At 38.1% G+C, this 19,751-nt stretch overlaps 1 protein-coding gene across 10 annotated transcripts in view; it reads right to left on the reverse strand.

Moving 5' to 3' along the window:
* TBC1D4 (TBC1 domain family member 4) overlaps window positions 1-19,751 on the reverse strand; it is a 200,157-nt gene that overhangs the window by 63,093 nt on the left and 117,313 nt on the right. For 7 of the 10 annotated variants that reach the window (XR_010150515.1, XM_003314176.6, XM_063792201.1 and 4 more), the window contains exons 2-5: window positions 14,409-14,990; window positions 12,134-12,223; window positions 8,437-8,541; window positions 1,412-1,544 (exon numbers count right to left, since the gene is read on the reverse strand). Coding sequence is in view for 9 of the 10 variants with exons in the window: in XM_003314176.6 (XP_003314224.4) it covers window positions 1,412-1,544; window positions 8,437-8,541; window positions 12,134-12,223; window positions 14,409-14,990 (910 nt within the window). In the remaining variant the exon portion in view is untranslated. Of the gene's footprint in view, window positions 1-1,411; window positions 1,545-8,436; window positions 8,542-12,133; window positions 12,224-14,408; window positions 14,991-15,790; window positions 15,876-19,308; window positions 19,547-19,751 lie in introns of those variants that run through there. The other 3 variants (XM_063792204.1, XM_054665379.2, XM_063792202.1) reach the window with 3 other exon arrangements.

Below are 19,751 nucleotides of genomic sequence, written 5' to 3' on the forward strand. Positions count from 1 at the left end.
CTTTATGTGTTTGAAAATAATGTACATTCTGCAATATTACAATTATAATTGTTTAAGCCTATTACATTGAAATAGTCTTTGGCCGGGCACAGTGGCTCATGCCTGTAATCTCAGCACTTTGGGAGGCCAGGAGAGGAGGATTACTTGAGACCAAGAGTTTGATACCAGGCTGACCAACATAGTGAGAACCCATCTCTACAAAAAATTTTTTTAAAAAATTAGCTGGGTGTGGTGGCACACACCTGTCATCCCAATTACTTGGAAGGCTGAGGCAGGAGGATTGCTTGAAGCTGGTAGGTAGAGGCTGCAGTGAGTCGTAATCACACCACTGAAATCCAGCCTGGGCAACAGAGCAAGGCTGTGCCTCAAAACAAACAAACAACAAAAAAAAAACCTGTGTTTGATCACATAGTTGTGTAAACATTCAACGAATACTGTTATTCATCACTGATTCTGCCTTGTGCCTATGATTCTGCTGCCTACTGAACAGAAATCATGATTTGCATTTACAGTGTCTAGACCAATCTCTGCTATGTTTACTAATAATTTGCACTCTTCCCATCTATTATAACACCGGTCATAATGAATTGCATTTAATTGCTAATACACCTGTCTCCCACTCTAGACTGTAAGCTTCTTGGGATTAGTCCATGTCTCAATCATTTCTGTATCCCCCAGTGCCTAGCACATTGCCTGGTCCAGAGTAGACATTTCACTAGTGTTTATTAAATTGTGTTTTTTGTCTTGTATAGTAGTTTTCAAGCTTTCTTATGTTGTTGTTAGTAAGAGATAAATGAAAAGGAAGTTGAGTCACAAGATCATCTCTTTCTCATGCCCTTCACTCCTTCTCAGAACATATTAAAAAAAAAAACTGCTTTATATTATCACCTCTATTATCTCTGTCATTGACAAATGTCCTTCAAAAGCCAAGCAGGCTTCATTAAAGTTCTACATTTTTAGAAAAGGAACTCATCATCAAGTAAAGGAGAAAAGGGGAAATATTAAATAAACACTTGACATTCTGTGATGGTTTTGTCTCTCTTCATTCATTCAACAAATATTTGGTCAGTTCCCATCATGTACTTAGCAGAGTCTTAAAAACTGTGGGAAATACAAATACCTTCTTGAGTTTGCCTTCAGAAATGAGAGAGAGAGAGAGAAGAGAGAGTAGAGAGAGAGAGAGAGAGAGAGAGTGTGTGTGTGTGTGTGTGTGTGTGTGTGTGTGTGTGTGTGTGTGTCAAGCACCTAGCAGAGATTGACAGCCCACTCACATTTGAGTGGACATGAGAAATGATTCTTTGGGTTCTTGTTTCACATCGAAACAAAGAACTATTCAATGACAATAGGGACTTTCTCATTTCCCAAATGCCAAAGCAAACTTCTCTTTTGCCAAAGCCACATTAAACTGTACCTTCAATCCTTTCACAGAGCTTATGCAAAGAGTGCATCGGGCAGGCCTCACACAGTTTAATCTGCGTCTTGGCACTCTGCAGGGCAGCCGCCGTACTGAAGGCCTGTTTCAGAGTCAGCATTACCTCATCAACCTACAGGAAGAAACAAAACTCAGGTCTACAAAAGTTGGCTTACATGGCAACATTCAACATTCAACAGCAATGTGAGCCTTTGTTGATGCTGACTAAATAAAAAATAATAGAATTTTGATGACTAGAGAGCTAGCTGAGAGAAAATACTAAGTCTTGGAGTTAGACGTTTCATACATATAATTGAAAGCTGGATGAAATAAGATTATTTCAATGTGTGTAATATAATACCGCTCTGTTAATTTAAATTTAATGCTATTTTCAAATTGCATTGAGGGCTATGCCATCACAGAGAGTTTAATTAGTTAATCCTTCTGTTTAATTATACGCTTTATCAGATAAAGATCCTTTTGGAAGTTTTGTCTGCCACTTATATGAAACAACAAAATAGGTCCAACATTCACTTTGTTAATAGGTGTCCTATTTACTTTTCTGGATTACTTTTAGTGTAAAAGCAAACAAAAAGTGTTAAGTAAAGTTCTGGATAAAAATGAGTTCCATTTAAACAATGGTGGGGAAAGTCTGTGAATAATGCTGGCTTATCCCTGTAACTTCTCATTTATTAATATTATCATTCCACTTCTGATTTGTGACACTAAGAAGGTCTTACATAGAGGCATCTAACAGCTGAGTCTCACCATTAGGCTAGCAGCTTGCAAACTACCAGTTAACTTCTTTTTTGTTCGTCTATGACCCAGTCAAAAAGTTGTAATCTAGCCTTTTTATTTCCTGGATGCTTCTTTGAAACCAGCTAACAGCTCATCCCCATGCATTGTTAAACCAATTTTAGGTTGTATCTCCTTTTCTGTAAACAATCACAAATGTAAAGTGTAATTTTCCTACACTCTGTAGGACTTAGATCAAATTATGAAACCTGCATAACAGAGCCATTGAGCACTAAGGGCCTCATCCGAACTAGCTTTGATATTCCAAACCATTTACCATGCTTGGTAAGCACATTTTTATATTCTTTTCCCCTTCCCCTATGGCCTGATTTAAGAATAAATTATTATTTAAAGAATGTAATCTACTTCTATATTTCAGTATATGAGGAAACTGAAATAAACAGACTATTCTTCTACTATTTCTGAAAGAAGAGATCAAACACCAAGCAGTCAGTCATTATTCAGTTACGTTTTGTTATATCAGCAACCTTAAGGCTTATGAATTTCTTATCATTCCATTAATAAAAGTAATTTTTGATAAAATATTTTATACTATAAGCAAAAAGTAATAATTTCTAATTCTTGAAAATAAAAGCACTACATGTTTAATACCTTTGCATTTTTATTTCATTTGCCTTGTTACGCATTCAAAAGCTATTTGTGCAGATGTTCCTTTATTTCTTCTTTCCTGTTTCTCATTTATTTTAAACACTGAAGGGGTTAGCAATCTACTAGTAATATAAATGATTTCCATATAAGTTATTCATCATTTAATAATACCGCCTTGTAAAAGGTATCTAGTAGAAATAATGAACTTTTGATGTTTTTGCTATTTCTGGGTCATGGTGTCTGAAATGTGGCTACCAACTTCTCCTGTACACAAATATTACTAAAAACTTATTTGACTTCTAAAATTATAAATACTTTATTTTCTAAAATCTACCACTTTTCCCAAATGACCTATAAATTCTATTATGAGATCAGTGCAACTAAAAGTTCAAATTAGTATACCGTGAATAACTTAATTATTTTAGTCTAGATACAACTGCAACAAAGTTATAGGTCATGTCAAAAGGTTAAAAGCAAAGGAATGGGCAAAGATAAATCAATCATACACCAACAAAAAGAAAGTACCTATTTTTGGCACTACCACTGGGCAAATTAAATTTCCAGCAAAAAACATAAGATAGGACAAAGCCCAATTTACGAAATTAGAAGGAAAATCTATAATGCAGACGATGCTCATAAACATTTACACTATATATCAAACTTACATATTTTATAGCATTTGAGAATAAGTCTAAGAATCACAGGATGTGAAGGACTTCAAATATTATCTAGTCTAATTCTCTGAAAAAAATTTAAATTTTTAAATTATCCAATAAAGAATGGCATCAATCCTATTTTTGGGGGGTATATATATACTTATTGTAAAAATCTTTTTTTTTAATTTTATTATTATTATACTTTTAAGTTTTAGGGTACATGTGCACAACGTGCAGGTTAGTTACATATTTATACATGCGCCATGTTGGTGTGCTGCACCCATTAACACGTCATTTACATTAGGTATATCTCCTAATGCTATCCTTCCCCCCTCCCCCCACCCCACAACAGTCCCCCGGTGTGTGATGTTCCCCTTCCTGTGTCCATGTGTTCTCATTGTTCAATTCCCACCTATGAGTGAGAACATGCGGTGTTTGGTTTTTTTGTCCTTGCAACAGTTTGCTGAGAATGATGGTTTCCAGTTTCATCCATGTCCCTACAAAGGACATGAACTCATCATTTTTTATGGCTGCATAGTATTCCATGGTGTATATGTGCCACATTTTCTTAATCTAGTCTACTGTTGTTGGACATTTAGGTTGGTTCCAAGTCTTTGGCATCAATCCTATTTTAACAATTCTTAACAACCAGGTCTACTTCAATGGCTAATTAACCACCCATGTATTGAAGTGTTCTCCATATTTGTTAGATTTTAAGCCCATTTATCACATTTTATCGCATTTTATACTACGTGTAAATTCTCACATGACAGCTCATATGTCTGAAGCTAAGACCTATACTTCTTGTCCCTAGGCTGAATGATGCCAATTATGTCCATTTTTCTTAGATGAGAAACTTTCACAGAGTACTGCTCTTTTCTGAAACATCTGCAACTTTTCCTCATGATTTAAACATGCAGATTGGAAACCTCACCCTGTCTCTTTACCTGCTATCTTCCCACTTTGCTTGATCCTTAATTGTTACAGATGTAAATTTACAAATATACTCAATATCAGATGTAAGAGAAAGATAACTTCCCAGATTTTGTATCTCATCCCTCTATCAATATGCTAATATTTCATTTCTAATGAAATACCATGCTTATTTCATTAACTATTAACCCCATACAAATTCTGGGTCTTGGGCAGCTGGGTCTTTTTCTTTTTTTTTTCTTTTGGTTATACTTTCCCTAAATATTTTGTTCTGCATCTGTGGAGTTTACTTTTTCTTCATTTGTAAGTAGCAGTCCACCTGTACTTTTTTCAAACTCTTTAAACCTATTTTAGAGAAAGCACTTTTGAAGAAATAATATTTTCTACAAATCTCAAGGGTTGGTTAAACAAGATGAAGCTGCTCACCAACAACTATTTTAAGAAAGAAAGAAAGAAAGAAAGAAAGAAAGAAAGAAAGAAAGAAAGAAAGAAAGAAAGAAAGAAAAGAGAGGGAGAAGGAAAGAAGGGAGAAGGTTGGGAGAGACAAAGACAGGAGAAAAGGAAGAACTGATCATCTAAACTTCCAGCAAAGCCCTCCAGGCCCGTCAGAACACTACACACTGTTTACAAATTCATAGCAATTATTACAAAGAAGCAAAAGAAAATGCTAATTGTGTATTCTTGGTACTCAGAGAAGATAAATCAGCAGGTGTGGTGTTGCAATACATTGTGTTACACAAACCACATCACTCCTAACACTGCTTAGACTGATAATATTTAATTGACTGTTTTGTTTTGGTCTATGTATCAGCTGCTTAAGCCATCCTCTATTATGAAGGAAATTTACGTTTAATTTTTTTCTTGAGGCTTGCAGTTCTGTTGCCTCACTATTCAGTTAAGATGCTTACCAATAAAATTAAACATGGTTTGAGAGATCCTAGCATAGGCCTGTTCTTAAGAATAATTATGCCAAACCTCGGATTCTGACACAGCTTCAAGTAGTAGGAAGGCATTCACAGCCAGTCAAGTCTGTTGCCTTAGTCACAGATCATGCTAGGTGGAAAAATGCAGCATGTTCCCAGACTTTCTACTGTGATTCCCTGTTTCCAAAACTCATTCTACATGCATGAGGGCAAAATGAAAACTAAAAACAAAACAAAACCTGTAAAAAAGATTAGAAGTAACAAAGTTTTACATCATTTTCCTTTGAGTGCAAGTTCTCCAGTGATCACAGATGAACCAGCACCTAGAAAATGATTGCCTGAAGTTAAGAGTAATGCAGTCATTCAATCACTCAAAATACAAAAGTACCAAGCACCTGCTATCCTAGAACCTCCATGACACAACACGTAAAAGAGACAGTCCAAAATCTGTGAAACTCACAATCTAGTAGAGTAGGTGGTTATGCAACAATAAGTGAGTGTGGGGATTGGCAAGAACTGTTTGAGACCTAGGAATAAAGTATAGTAAGAGAACTAACAATAGCACAACTAAAGGAGGCAATTCCTGCAAAAAAGGGGGTCAAGAAAGGCTTCGGTAGGATGTGATATGTAAGCTGGGTCCTGAAAAATATGCAGTAGAAAAGAAGGGGAAGGGTACTCAGGCTGTAGTAGGGCAGAGCCAGGCCTGCTTCACTTCCAAAATTAAAAGCAGTAAAAAAAAGAGATAACTAAAGCATTTGCACACTCTCCTTGCTTAGGAACAGGCAGATTCTTGAGGCTGACATGGCTTCCTTCCCAGCCGGACAGTATGAAAGGCAGCAAGCCCTGGTTCTGGCATCCTCTGACATGGCACACTCCTCACTCCATGCAGTGAATGAGGACCTCTGAGTTTCAGCTGTACTACTGTGAGCCACAGTGGGCCTTCAGAGAGCTGCAGCCTCTCACTCAAGTCCTTAGGTCCCAGGAACTAACCAACACGTGTAGGTTTCAGTAGCAAGCCAAACTAAAAGCAGTATCACACCAACCATCAAAGCAGTCTTTGTGGTCTGACCCAGAGAAGAGCTTGTAAGATGAACGACATATGTGAAGAAGGTCATGAAAGGGCATAGTATTCCGGTCTAAGTGCAGAATAACATCAGATGAGGCTAGAGAATGAAGTGAGCCCCACTGTGCACTACACAATATAGATTTTGTCCCTTAACAGTGAGGCATACACCAGGTTCCAAGGAGGAAATTTTGTGAGAAATAAAACTCTATGTAGAAAATGAAGAGATGGCAGATTAAGCCAGTGGCAGGACGACTAGTTAGGACACTAACACAAGGGCCCAAGTAAAGAAGATGAATGCCTAGAATCGGGTAGCGAAGAGGAAATGGGGGAGAAATGGAGAAAAGAGACATTCTTATCTTTCAGTCAATAGGATTTGATGAACAACTGCATATAAAATGTGAAAGAGATACATTAGCATTTGTAAGTAGAGAAGTTAGGTAAATGGTGCTTCCAAAATAAAACATATGGGGTATATGATAGTTTTTAGAAAGGTAGCAGAGTGGGGGGATCCAGAACATGATAGAAGGATCAGTCCTAGAGTAGAGGAGGGACACAGAGAAGGAGTGAGGTGTGGGCGTGTAGGGGATGGGTGGGGAGCGGGGCATGTGTGGAATAACATCCTAGGATATCACTTCCTACCAAACTGTTACTTGGTTGGCATTTTCTAGTGTTAGGTCATCGGTTTTCTTTGGCTTTCTTTCTCTTTCTTCCCCCGGGTGTTTATCCAACCTGCCTTTCACTGTCATTTACACAATGACAATCTCAAATTTCTATCTCAAGTCCTAAATGCAACCTATTTAGCAACAGCCCCTGGATATCAACATGTGGATATTGCATAGGTATGGTTATTTAGAGGGAGAACAAAACTCAAATGGAATTCTCTAGAATAGGAAACTGTTAGTGATGGGAGTTTTATATCTTTTAGAGAAAAAGATGAAGGCCAGAGGCTGCTGGTCACAAAGTGCCTTTGAACAAATTCACTCCTACTTCTTCATTATTCCTAACTTCAGTGTCCACACTGGGAATGTGGAAGGCGAGAGTCGGGCAGGGATAATTGTGATATTCACCAAGGGCACAAGGGCAATGCTGCCTGACTGATTTCTATATGACGAAGTTGTATGTGTTTCCCTGGGAGAAATCCTGGTGGGAGGATCACATGTCTAAGAAAATAATTTTCTGTAAACTTTTCTAAGAATGGTGATGTATATGTCTAAAGGGTTGTGTTAAAATGACATGGGAAGATGGCATAGGTGCAAGAATGAGTAAAAACTTTGAGGGGAAAAAAATCAACTTATTTCTTAGCCACTCAGATATATGTCCAAGCCTGCCTTACATATGAACTCCAATTACCTTGAACTCTGCAATACAAAATTGATGGGAATATATCTTTTAATCAGCAATATGGAAAGCAACATCAGTTCTCTGCTTTCACAGCTCTACGAATCTCTCCTTCACAGCAATGAAGGGGGGACATAATGCCTTGAACTCCAATTACCTTTAGTTGAGAGTAGGAGAGGGGTAGTATTAAAGAGAAGAATTGGCTTTTAAATGCCAAAGAAGAAAATTAAGGTTAAAGTAAGACCACAAAGTATATGATATTTCAAAAATGAAGAAGGGGCTAATAAAATAAAAGAAGAAAACCAAAATAGCTCTCTGTTCTGCTGATATAAGCATTATCTACTCTGCAATGTTATAGCAGTTAAGAAAATAAAAGATCAATGGCCTTCCTTATCTTCTCATATGAGCAATGAAAAAAGTAACAGCTTTTCTCCTATTATTAGTCTTTTCCTGCCTTTTAAAAAGCTCAAGTTTCCATGACTGGGTTTATTAAACCCACAAAAGTATGTAGGCATATATTTTACCATGACAATTTGTTTTTGCTTTTCTACTGTTGTGCTGCTTTGAAGGGGAGAAACATATTTCTAGACGCCTTCTTCTTTTCCCATAGATAGCCATATTGCAAGGCTTGGGCTACTAAGAGACAAGTCTTCTGTTCGACAGATGTGTCCGCAGGAGCAGGCAGACAGCAATAACACTACTTACCAGAGATTCGCTGGCACACTGGAATACATAACAAATATACTGGCTAAGCCCAGGCTCTGGAGACTCCCGGCAGATAAAGCCAAAGTGATCCACATGCTTTATACCCTAGATGGAGGGGAAGAAGTGCAATAAAAATGTATGGGAATATATATCTTTTACTCAACAATATGGAAAGCAACATCAGTTCTTTGCTTTCACAGTTCTACGAATTTCTCCTTCACAGCAATGAAGGGGGGACATAATGCCATAGCAAACTCATGCAGTGGCCTGTTGATACATAAAATAAAAGGTGAGACCAACTCAGACTGTTTTGCTTCTGATAAACATTCTGCGACTCAAGGCCACAGGAGGAAAAACATTGATGGTATGAGCCACTGTGTCTTGTAATAAAATGCTACTCCATGTCTGCAAGTAACGGAGTTTTCAATTTACTGTCTTCTTGGCACGGCAATCTGATATTCATCATAAACCCTGTTCTTATCTGAGGCTAAGAATCTGAGAAAAACTAATACTGACAATACTCAAATTAACTGGCATGGAATTCCCTAAAGTATGCATAAAATTATTGGAATGTTTGTCTCTTTATAGACACTCAAGCAGCCACACTTAAAAGACTGATATGTTATAGAAATTATTGCAGGTGCCAATTACCCACAGTGACAAATCATTGTACTTCCTAGACCCAGGCTAAATAACCTCCCTATATCCCATTAAAAAAAATCAGAACCATCTGTGATTTTCATTCAGTCTGAATGTATACATACTGGTAAGTAGACAACACCTTAATAGCAAGCACAGTACTTAGATAAGCCAGGTAGGCAAAAAATTTAAAGTTGTCCCCAAATCACCTAAATCCAAGTGAAAAAGAAAAACATGCTTTGAAGTCAGATTTGTGCTGAAATCTTGATTCAACTAATTGTGAGATATGTGATATTGTGCTGGGTTGCTCATAACTATCTCTGAGCATCCATTTCTCATTATAAAACAGTAGTAATAGCATCTACTGTCAGGAATGTTTGGATTTAGAACTAAGAAATATAATTCCTAGGATGTTTGATAAATGGTAGCCCCTATTTTGTTATAATAAGCTCTATCCAGTGGAAATAGAAAAAGGAAATCAATTCCTGTAAAAAGAAAAAGTCAGTACAGAGGAGAGAGGCTGCAATTCTTGAGGTGAAAGTAAGCAATCCGTATGGATATGACATCCACACAGATTAAATGTGCACGGTGACTACCAGCCCCCCATATGACCTTTAGATACACAACCTCGATTTTCATCTTTCCATCCTCATCTGCTTTCCTCTGGCTTTATCTCCTATAACATTCCCTTCTTACCTCCCCAACTCCAGCCACACTGGCCTCAATTTGGTACAACTTGTTAGTGACTTAAGAATACCCTTTACTTGCTTAGCACTAAATGGGAAAAATTCACAGGACCTCATTAGCTCGGAGAGTCCTGAGGCAAGGGCAATGTTTCCAGGAAAGAAAACCATTCCCGTAGTCCCCATGCTTGCCAGGCAAACAGTCCGACAGATTTTGAAGAAAGAAGCATTTGGGATGTGCACTGTTAAAAATCAGGCTGTTCCTGAAAACAGGCACATTATATGCGTTCAGTTCCATGGAAGGACGTAATAAGAGCAGGGCCAGCCACTCAGTGAGGAGCAGATGGCTAACCTGACAATTACCTCAATGAAAGGCAGGGCTTTCCACAAATCTCCCTCCTGCTTCTGTTTCTTTCTTTTTCTGAACCAGAATATCAGAATGCAAATCTTGACTTTAAGAAAATACAAAGGAGAAACAAGAAATTGTATCTGAACTTCCAATTTTTGGTTTGGCTAGTTCTTTTTTCTTTCTATTTCTTTTTTTCTTTTAGCTGCCCAATGAGCATTGCGAGTTTTCTCACCAGGAGGCTTGAGGAGTGTGGGGTGGGAGGCACAGCTTTTGAGGATGCCCCCTGGTGCTCTGGGATAGGAACTGCTTCGGTTCAGACATCACTTTCTCTTCAGTATTTGGCATAAGGCCCACCATGTGTAAAGTGCTCATTCATTCAACATGTATTGAACACCTCAGGGTTAAGCTCTGTCTTAGTACATCTGACTCTGATGTGCTACAGAATGACACCACAGCCTTAGACACCTGCCCTCACAGCACTTACGATCTCCCAGGGACAACCAGTAAACTGGTAATTACAAGAATGCTTAATAAATACTTTTCAGTTAAAATTTCTGTGTCCTTTAAGTAGGAATTTAGAAATTTACAATATATTCCTCCTTATTTCAACTGCTGACAAAGTTATCAGAGTAGAAAATTTTTATCTACACAATGTAATTTTATGTCTCCATATAATATAAAGTATATTAAAACAAAATATCAGAAGTGAACTGTATTAGCTGAGACTGAGGCAAACAATTAAGGTGTACAAAAACTGGCCAGCATGGTGGCTCATGCTTGTAATCCCAGCACTTTGGGAGGCCAAAGCAGGAAGATCTTGAGGCCAGGAGTTCAAGACTAGCCTGGGCAACATAATGAGACCTCGTCTCTACAAAAAATTCAAGAAAATAAAAAAAATAACAAGTACCCAGGCATGGTGGCACATGCCTGTGGTCCCAGCTACTGGAGAGGCTAAGGTGGGAGGATTGCTTGAGCCGGAAAGGTCAAGGCTGTAATAAGCCATGATCACACCACTGCAATCCAGCCTGGATGACAGAGGAAGACCCTGTCTCCAAAAATAAATAAAGAAAGAAATAAAAGTACAAAAACTGTCTTGTTAACTTCAAAGGGAAGAATGTCTGAATATCATACCTATAGCAATGCTAACTTCAAATTATCTTTAAAAAGATAGTAACTAAAGAAAACAAGATAGGCCGGCGTGGCTTTTCAACATTAAAATATATGGACCTTGGCAAGATCCAGCTCCTTAAAGGTAAGTCACCAGGCAGAAAAGAAGTGACATTAAAATCTAAGTAAGGACTTTGGCAAGATCCAACTCCTTGAAGGTAAGTTAAGTCACCAGGCAGAAAAGAAGTGAATTCTCAATTCCAGGAACCTCCTTACAGGTGCATTTTTTAACCTCCCTACATTTACATTTAGATACTCCTTCTATCTGACATCTTCAAAAGTTCTTTTTAATCTTGTAATCTCTTCAATGTCTAATATAATCTTGTACATAATTGGCTGTATTATTTTTAAAAACATTTAAATACACGGTTTGTGAATTAAAAACAAAAGAACAAAAATACAAAAATATTTTCAAAATTTAGTATTTACATTAAAATAAGCTGAAACCCTCGTTCTCCTTTTACTACCTACTACGGTATAAAGAGCAAGCATGACTCGGTTATACCCACAAGTCCCACAGGCCAACATTCCAAGGAACTAACTGTGAAGGTATTTTCAAAAGAACTCACCACCACAAAAATTCCATCACTGGAAGGGATTTGATGGCATTACAATGAGAAAGAGTTGGCTAAAATGAGGACAAACTGTTAGGACAGATACCAAGGGACCTGGGCAGGATTTTGGTGCTGCCATAGACAAAAACCCAGGAGCCCTTAGTTTAAGACAAATTCCCTTTAAGAATAAAAATTTTAATTTCAAAAAAAATTAAAATTTGAAGGGGGTCAAGCCCACTTATTTTATTGTTAATTCTGAAACAAGATTGGTCTCTTCACATACTATGATATACTTTGATACATACCTGAGAACAAGAGGAGATATCTTTAAAATTCTTTTCTAGCACAACTGATTTAGTGTCTGGACTGATAAGGTTAATCTCAAATCGCCCAACCTTAAAAATAAAAGCATTCCAATTAATTTCAATTCATAAGGATCTAACATCTTACTTTATAACCAAATATTAAACTAATAATATAGATTCAAATGCAATATCCCAGATATATTTATTTCATATGTGCTTAAACATCTAATCCAACCAATATTTTTAACCCCAAATATCAGCTGCCTCAAAAATGTTTCTTTCCTCTGTCAAAAAAAGTATGAAAATTAAGTTAGTCTTCAATTATTATAAGATATAAACAAATATTTTTCAGATTAGAAACAACTGTCTTTTTAAAAAACATGCAAACTTTCCTCACTTCATGATTTCTAAAAATAGTAATTTTTAAAAATAAGTTATAATCATACTTTCTTCTAAATGGTCAGCAAAAGGATATATCTGTAATTGGGCTAATGAATTAAAATCTTTGAAAATAACGCATTCAGAAAAATTAACAACAAGGACTGTGACTAGCTAAAAAAAGAACAAATCTGATAACCCCAAGAAAAGGGGAAATTCAGTTAATACATCACCAAAGACTAGAGAGGCTTTAATGACATACCTTGAGTTCATTAAAAACAAAACCACCACCAACAAAAAAGAAAAAATATGAACTTCCAGGGGTCAAGGCTGTAGTGAGCTGTGATCACACTGCTGCACTCCAGCCTGGATGACAGAGCGAGACCCTGTCTCTTAATTTTTTTTTTTAATCAGGGGTGTGTTTTTTTTAATCAAGTAGTAATATATTCAATGCTACTTCTTGCCATCATTTTCAATTGTTGAAATGGGCATACTGAGCTCAGAAAGCAAATCTGATGCCTTCATGATATGGAGCCACATTTGGGTTCTGTGTGGGATCACTTCTGCAGGAGAACATCACATTTTCTCCTTAAGGCAAAATGTTTGTAAGTGTTGCCTCTTTACTTTGAATTTACTTTTGAAGCTGTACTTGTTCACCTACCAGTGTTTATGAAATCCTGCATTTGGGAAAAAGCATTTGGGATGCTTTTTCTATAATAAAATATTATCATTTGTGAAAAAAAAGCCTCATGAACTTCCGATAAAGCAAACTTCTGATATTACACACCGGTACTATTTACCAAAATACTCCGGAATCTCCTTCTTAGGAAATCTTTAAAATAGGTTTAAAAAAGACAGTCACTCTTTTCTTTCCCCCCAAGGAAACTCAAATCTCACAAGCTGAGAATTAAAGACTCTCTACAGAGTATTGTTAGGAATTAAGTTATTTTAAGCGTAACCTGACACCTTCTATACCCTGTACAACATTCAAAAATGTTTAGAATTAAGAATGATCTTTTATACCAATACTACAGCTTGCATCAAATTATTTTAGTATCCAATTCAGTACATTTTTAGGCCAATGATGTTTCTTTAACGTCTTTTGGTGTGACAGCATAAATTGGTGTGTCCTCGACTCAAAATACAAATACAAGTCTCTGGAGTTTTTTCTTCTCTAGAAAAAAAGTCCCTTGTTTCTCCATGCCAAATCGCACTCTCTCAGATTCATATCTTTAAAGATTTACTTTCTACAATTTTTTTGTTGTTGTTGAGATGGAGTCTCGCTCTGTCGCCCAGGCTCGAGTGCAGGGGGTCAATCTCAGCTCACTACAACCTCCGACTCCCCAGTTCAAGCAATTCTCCCGCCTCAGCACCTGATTAGCTGGGATTACAGGCACGCCCCCACCACATCTGGCTAATTTTTGTTTTTTAATAGAGACGGGGTTTTGCCATGTTGGCCAGGCTGATCTGGAACTCCTGACCTCAAGTAATCCGCGCACCTTGGCCTCCCAAAGTGCCGGAATTACAGGCGTGAGCCCCCGCGCCGGGCCTACAATTTTTTTTTTAAGCATTTATTTGAGAATCACCCCAAGGCAAATGCTGGTTATAGATTCTTACTCTCTCTACCAGGTGTCCAGGACGTTCTACGAATTGCTTCCTCCTCCTCTTCCTTCCCTACTCCCTTAATTCTTATACTCCGCACTCCACGTCTGCCTCTCCCCGCTTCCCTACTTTCCTCTGCACTCTTCCTCCACCTGCCTTATCTGCTTTGAAGGGGAAAACAAATAAAAGTTAGATTATTCGTTATATAGAGGTGGAGCTGGGAGGAACTGGATGCCCAGCTACTTCCATCTGGCACCTTTTGGGGCAAGGGCGGACAGCGTCCGATCAGGTGTACCTGGAAGAGCATGGTCCTGTTCTTCTCCGAGTCCGAGGGCTGGACGTGACTGGGTGCGCTCGCGTGTCTCCGTCGCGGCTGGGATTTCTGGCTGCCCTCGTGAACTCTCCGTTGCACGCCGGTGACACTGCTGCACCGAGACCGAAACTCCTGCTGCTCATCAAAGCCAGAATCTTCCAAAATCCGCTCAGGGAAGCAGACCCGAGAGCTGGTCAGGGCAGGCTGGCTGGCCCCGGCAGGTAAGCCAAGGTGGGTGTCGGTGCCGTCAGCCTCCTCCGGCAGGCAGTCTCCGGGGGACCCGGGCACCACCACCTCCAAGTCAGCCAGGTCCTCTCCTGGGTCCGGACCGCGCTGCTCGCCTTGGATCTTCAGGCGCTGCTGTTCGTGCAGGCTGAACTTCTCCATGCAGTCATCGATGAGGCTTGAGGGGGCCTTCTTGTGGGTCACGGTCACCTTTCCACAGTACAGGACTTCGAACTTCTGAGAGTTGTAAAAGGCGTCCTCATTATCTTTGCTGGGTTTGGCATCCTCTTTCATGGCCGCTTTAGATAATTGCCTTATGCTGCTAATAACATCAGGAACCTGGGGGAAAAAATTAAAACCCTGATTCTAGTTGAAAGTTTTGAGACAATTTACATTTACCTAGCCCAATTATTACCACATGGAATGTATTTTCATCCTAAATAATATACAAAGTAATAGACACTACACGAGACAGAGCATGCACTTACATTATTTGACATAAATGACTTCAAGATAAAATTAAAATGTTATGAAAATTGAAATTGAATAGCAGGATTATATTTTCCCACTTTAAATGAGTCTCCCAGAAACAAAACCATGAAACTATATAAGCCACTGCCAACCTATTATGTCATAATATGTCTTTTGATTGTGTTTAAAAGTTATTTGTGCCTCAGCTGAAAGGAACCAAAGTTCCAACCATGAGGACAAAATAACCTTTTCTGATGAGGAGATTAAAACCTAGACATCCCTCATCAGCATTAACTATCAGAGAAAATGCAAATTAAAACCACAATAAGATACCACTATATACCTCTTAGAATGGCTAAGATAAAAAGAAGACTGCCAGCAAGGACATGGGAGCAACTGAACTCTCATACATTGTACACAGACATATAAAATGACACACCACTCTAGAGGATGGTTTGGCAGTTTCTTAGGAGTTAAATATAGACCTACTTCATTACCTAGGCATTCCACTCCTAAAAATTAAAAGACTGGAAAACATGTCCACACAAGAGCCTACAAACAAATATTCAAAGGCACTTTTGTCCCAATACCCTGTGAAAGGAAAATATCTTAGGCCCCCAAAATCACTAAGGAAAACTCAAGCTGAAAATTGCTTAGGGCAAACCTACCTCCTATCTATTCAAAGTCACCCCTCTGCTCACTGAGATAGATGCATATCTGATTGCCTCCTTTGGAAAGGTTAATCAGAAACTCAAAAGAATGTAACCATAGCACCTGTTTATGACCTAAAAACTCCCTCCCTGCTTTGAGTCTTCCTGCCTTTGCTTCGAATTGTCCCGCCTTTCCAGACGGATCCAAGGTACTTCTCACATATATTGACTGATGTCTCGTGTCTGCCTGAAATGTATAAAACCAAGCTGTGCCCTAACCACCCTGGGGACATGTCATCAGGACTTCCTGGGGCTGTGTCACAGGTGCGCATCCTCAACCTTGGCAAAATACACTTTCTAAATTAACTGAGACCTGTCTCAGATTTTCTGGGTTCACAACTCTAAAATTGAAAACAATCCAAACGTCCCTCAGCAAGTGAAGAGATAAATAAAATGTGGTACATTCTATAAACCAAAAAGTATCTGAGACAGGTCTCAATCAGTTTAGAAGTTTATTTTGCCAAGGTTAAGGGCATGACCATGACACAGCCTCAGGAGGTTCTGAGAACATGTGCCCAAGGTGGTTGGGCTACAGCTTGGTTTTCTACATGTTAGGGAGACATGAGACATCAATCAGTATATGTAAGATGTACATTGGTTTGATCCACAAAGGCGGGAGAACTCAAAGGGGCAGGGTGGGGAGTGTGCATGGTGGGGGCGGTGCAGTTCCAGATTGTAGGTGGATTCAAAGATTTCCTGATTGGCAATTGGTTCCAAGAGTTTATCTCCTACTAAATTCCCTTCTACTCAGCTCCAGCCACAATGGCCTCCTTGCTATTTCTCCAACATACAAGGCACATTCCTCCCACAAGGTCTCTGAGTTCAGAGATGTTAACAGTTTATTGCCACATCCATTTAATATTTTCGGACCACAGATGACCACAGGTGACTGAAACTGTGGATAAGGAGGGGCTGTTGTAATTATTTGGGATATACTGCTAGAACATTCATAGTTTACAAATAACAAGAATTTCTGCTTGCTAGACCAAGTATTTCCTATGAAAGGATAAAATCCACATGCTATAGCTTCAGTGACTCACCCTGAACACTTGCCATGTCTCAGGGACAAAGTCAGGTATCTGTGCTAACATGTGACTAGCAACCTCAACCCTTTGTCATTTTCTTACTGCCTTAGTATGTGATTTACCTTACCTGGCAAGGGCCAAAGCTATGGAGAGTGAGCTAGCTGACACTCAACCGTGCAAACCTGCAAAAAATAAAATGATTCTAGTGGGCAAAGCCCTAGGAGAATGATCTCTTCTTTCTCTCTACTTTTCATCTGATTACTAAATATTTTTAATCTGATTTTTAACCCAAAATCTTTTTGTCTGATTTCCACTAAATACTTTTCATCTAATTTTTAACCCAAGTATGCCTCCAAAAGTGTCTCTACAGAGTACAGAATCAGAAATATAGCCTGTAGCACTGATTTTACTGCAGATATTTTATCTTGTTACAAATATTTAAATGATTTACATACAACCTCAGAGTTCCATTCTACAATTGAGATTGCACATAAAGTCAATTCAACCTTAATTGTGTCAAGTCTTTTGAATTTCTCTACTGCCATATCAAGAGTTTTTACATGAAAAACTGATTTGTGGCTGAATTTCTGTAGTCTCCCAGGATACTTCCCTGTGACTACAGGTAAAAACTCAACACCTAAATGTAATTCTGTAAGTGATCCAATTTATATAAGCAAAGTTTATCATCTTGAATTCTAAACTGAGTACATAATTTAATCTTTAATAATTTAAGATGCTAATATTACAACACAAAACTGGTTCTAGTTACCTTTACTACCTTTTCTCAGGTTATGACTAACCACAACTTTGAATGACATGGGTTGCAGAGACTCTGCAAAACTGAACTAACAACAGCTCTGTTTTTTTTTTTTTTTTTTTTTTTGCTTATCCTCATGTGAAACACAGAGTATAAACACTAGCATTATACAGCCCCTGACTACTCACTTAGGCCACACCAGAAGGGGCACACTGCTCATATAAGCACAGTAAAATATCCATAGCGGGGAAATGAGTGATCAGAGAATCATGAAAATCTTGTATTGAAGCATTTACTTAAGGGATTCATCAGAAACAATGCAAGAGAAATAAAATTTCTATCAAGTACTTGTACATACATACAATATTCTGGAATCATAGGATTCTCCTGTAGCGTAGTGTTAACTGACATATATTTATACATACATTTACAAATATTGTTGAACGAATTTGAATCCTTCTTGTATGTGTTGTATCTTTTCAATATCTCTTTCTCCTGTACCATCGTACCATAAGCTCTTAAGTGAAAGACCGAGTTGGGGAGATTTTGTTGCTTACTAGAATTCCTCCCTGTGGCCACTAGGAAAATGGGCTGGGCTCAGAAGAACTTGAATGAATGCTGACAGCAAACAGAGTCATATATATAGGAGTGAAAAACTACCTAGAACTCTGATATAAATTCTTCAGGACTGAGACAGTTTAGTAAATTCCCGTTGGTGACTCAAGAGATCTGTCACACCCAAAAATAGAAAGCAGTGGCTTCTCACTCTGCTCACCATTCACCCAAACTAGGAAGTGACGGTATGTTTCCAGAATGACTCTAAATGTTACAGAGCACCTCAAGCTACACACCCTAGCTACATATTGCAGCTACAAATAATTCTGCTGCTCAGAATCTGCCTACAACCCACAGAGCCTAATGACGATTTACACACACCAATTTAAGGCAAGATTTCTACTCAGTGGCAGCATTTAATCTATTAACACAAAACAATGATACTGAAAGAGGCTCAACCAAACTAGGGACTGACAGGTTTATATTCTATCCCCAATATTTTGCTCAAGACCTCTGGGAATAGTTGTTGCACCTCTGCCAGATAGCTTCCTCAAGAGCAAAGTGAATGGGGGAATTTGATAGATGGTTGATAAGTTCTCATCGAGATCCATACTCTGCGAGTTAATTTTTGGATTAATGCCAATATAAAGGCAAGATAATGTACAATCAAGAGAGGGAAAAATCACCTTTATGATTAAACCTGAAGTAGTGTGCAGGTTGTTAAAATGATTCATTTCCATTAACACACAGGAATCAATTCAACAAAAATAAGGGTCTCATCATATTTAGAAAAAGCACAGTGCCACCTTTAGCTAGTATTTTGTTGTTACACCTTCAGTGACCTCACTAAAACAATTTAGAATCAAGTACCAAGACTCAGACACTAAAGCAATTCCTCACTCTAGACAAAAAAAAAAAAAATATTGCTTCTAGATTCCTTGATGTCATGCTGTTCTTTCTCATTAATTGGTTATCATAGTTACTTAACATACTTCAAAAAACCCATTAACATTTTATAAACTACATTTTACCTGATTTCAAAATAAAACAAATTCTACAACTACCAAACACTGATGTTCAAAGACCTGAACAAACACAGGAGAAAATCTGGAGAGTGAAAAAGCACTAAGGAAAGATACCTTTGATCAGGAAGCCAGCTGGAAACTGGAGGTGGTCACGAAGAGCAATGATTTTGCCAAACTGGTGTAGTCCTCAGTATTAGCTCTCTCGGTTGCACTTAAGAAGTTCTCTCTTTCTAAATAAGCTGGCGGTATTTTCATTGTATTTATTAAAGTCCACGTTATCACTATGCAGCCAATTATAAAACTTCCCAGGAGTAACCGTTATTGCTTCAAAAGTTAAGTATTTCCTGACTCTGCAATCAGGAAATACACAGATTGTTTGGGACTAAAGAGCAAAGCTTTAGCTTTCTTTAAAAAGAAACATTTTAATTTTGATGACTGTAGTCTTTATTATACTGTTTAAATAATCACAAGTGTCCCATCCTTACTAATTATGGATATAAGATTAATCTACAGTACGATGTCTTTTTTATTCACACGGTTCACTGATAACAGATGAA

This window comes from Pan troglodytes, chromosome 14, assembly GCF_028858775.2.
Source record: "Pan troglodytes isolate AG18354 chromosome 14, NHGRI_mPanTro3-v2.0_pri, whole genome shotgun sequence".
NCBI lineage: Eukaryota > Metazoa > Chordata > Mammalia > Primates > Hominidae > Pan > Pan troglodytes.